We start from the raw sequence: 2,309 nt of genomic DNA, 5'->3' as shown, positions 1-2,309 counted from the left end.
TATTAATATATATATATATATATATATACATGGTTATGTTTTCCCGTGACCACTCATCACCCGTGAATGCCGCAATTATTATTTACGACGGCGGCCAAACCGACTATAAGGTATGCAGGCGAGAAGTGTAATTTGGCCTTCAACTCCACGCCACCTAAAGGTCATACGTTTTACCGGTGAACTCTTTACGTTTGGCAAAAATCGATCGCATGGGAAGCCACGTGTTGACAATGCGTGAGAATGGATCACGTGTATCGGAAAGCATTTTAGTTCCGCTAAACAAATCTCTCCCATTTCTATCGTCCCATTCAGCAGACGCCCAATTCCTTGTCAGGGCTGCTAAGGTCACTATCGATCAGCGAGAAACAATGCCGCCAGCTCCATAAGCATCGGACGAATATACACAACTACGGAAGCAATCACTGCTCACCTACTGCTCGCATATAAGCCCATTAAATCGTCAGTGCCGTTGCAATATTCAATGTTTATATCTCTACACCTGCGGATGAGACGCGCACTCGGTTGAGTGACGCGGCATTGAAACAGGGAGCGTGTCAACAGAATCTAGCCGTCGTAGATACGGAGAGCAGTATTATCACTCGATGCACTTGGATAAAGAAAATCACGATATTCAGTTGTCGCTAGATACGCATTATATTCAGCGATGAGTAATGGCGCTACGCACGATATGACGGTGTTTTGCGTTCGTGCAAAACGGCGAGGTTACGATCGCGTGACATGCCACGCATGAATTTATTAAGCTTGTTTACCGATGTCTTGCGCATTTTGCAGCGGGCTATCTTCGTGGAAGCATCACCGAGCCGCAAAATCTGTGTGCGTGCGTGCGTGCGTGCGTGCGTACGTGCGTGCGTGTGGGTGTGTGCGTGCGTGCGTGCGTGCGTGCGTACGTCCGTGCGTGTGTGTGTGCGTGCATTTTCTTGACAGTGCAGTTGTATTACTTGGCGCAGTGTGTTGCAGTATTTATGTACAGTGCATATGTATATATTAGCCTATCATTCTTACAGGAAATACTGTGAAGACGGGTAAGCGATGGAAGACCCAGCCCTCGCGCTTGTTCCAGTCCGGTATGGGTAGCATCACCTTATTACCGACATACAGCGATGAGATGAGGGTCGCCACCATCGCGCTGGGGAGCGATAAAAGAGGTCACGATACATGTCAGTTGACGAGGCCAAATATCGGAACTAACGCACTACTAGACTTGCTCGCAACTATGTGATTAAATGCCTATTTTTATTATTCATTTCGTTTAAAAAAGAAAACCCAAAAAGGAAACAAACCCACAAGCAAACTGAGCATTTTTCCCGAAATAGCCTTTTTATAGCGGTAATGTTTCCCCATCAATAACTGATTAGATTACGAAAACTAACATTTACTCTAACTAAGCCAAGATAAAAATGTTTAGTCAAGTCAAGTTCAAGTCATAATAGATGCGGGCTCTTATCTGTGATCGCAACTGTATACACCAATATGTCAATATCAAGCCAACTGTATCGTAGCCGAGTAAACTTGGTTCGTGTAGGCAACACTATATATAAGATATATGACTCCAACAAATCCTGTGTATGTGTTCGTTCTACCAATAGCCACCCTCCCACTCCGACCACCTAACACGCAAAATTCCCAGCTACTGGGGCAACACACGCAAACAACCGAGTTTTATGAACAGCGTTGATAAGTTCAGTAGCATTCTGGTGTGGATTTTCCCCACCCCGTGCGCGCCTGGCGAGCACGACACACCATTATTTCAGCTAGCCTAGATCTTAGCTCAGCTAGACCTTTTTTGAGTCATGGACCCCTTTGAGAATCTGGTGAAAGCTACGGACCCCTCCCTAGAAAAATGCATATAAGCACATAAACACAATATTTTTTTATGCACCTGGTTCACGGACCCCCTGAATCCCATCCACGGACTCCGAAGGGGTCCATGAACCACATGTGAAGAACGCCTGAGCTGGAGACTCTTCAGCCATTTGACTTACAACAAGGCGACGCCCCAGTGCTTTTCACACATGCTGTTTATAACGCCGTACAGGTTGATGGCGACTAGTGAGACGGCAGGTGTGAGAGTCAGCGGTCCGATGAAACGCATCATGAAGCCAACCACGCCGAAGATGCTGATAAGCATCTGCACGACGGAGGCGAGCATTAACGCGCCACCCACCTACGCAAATCATCGATGAATCGTGTTAATCGATAACGTAACAACGATCGTAATCCTGATCATAACTACTATCGCTGTCAGTCATTCTCTGAATACCATCAGCAGCACTAATAATAATAATAAT

At 46.0% G+C, this 2,309-nt stretch overlaps 1 protein-coding gene across 1 annotated transcript in view; it reads right to left on the bottom strand.

The window, feature by feature from the left end:
- Window positions 1–1,005: 1,005 nt before the first annotated feature.
- Window positions 1,006–2,309, bottom strand: part of LOC106821418 (solute carrier family 23 member 2-like) — a 5,528-nt gene continuing 4,224 nt past the window's right edge. Inside the window, exons 3-4 of the mRNA XM_014826206.1 lie at window positions 2,004–2,185; window positions 1,006–1,147 (exon numbers count right to left, since the gene is read on the bottom strand). Of these exons, the coding sequence (XP_014681692.1) occupies window positions 1,006–1,147; window positions 2,004–2,185 (324 nt within the window). The remainder of the gene's footprint in view (window positions 1,148–2,003; window positions 2,186–2,309) is intronic.

Source organism: Priapulus caudatus, unplaced genomic scaffold, assembly GCF_000485595.1.
Source record: "Priapulus caudatus unplaced genomic scaffold, Priapulus_caudatus-5.0.1 Scaffold72, whole genome shotgun sequence".
NCBI lineage: Eukaryota > Metazoa > Priapulida > Priapulimorpha > Priapulimorphida > Priapulidae > Priapulus > Priapulus caudatus.
Note: the sequence above shows the minus strand (reverse complement) of the source record. Positions and strands in the feature narration are given on the sequence as shown.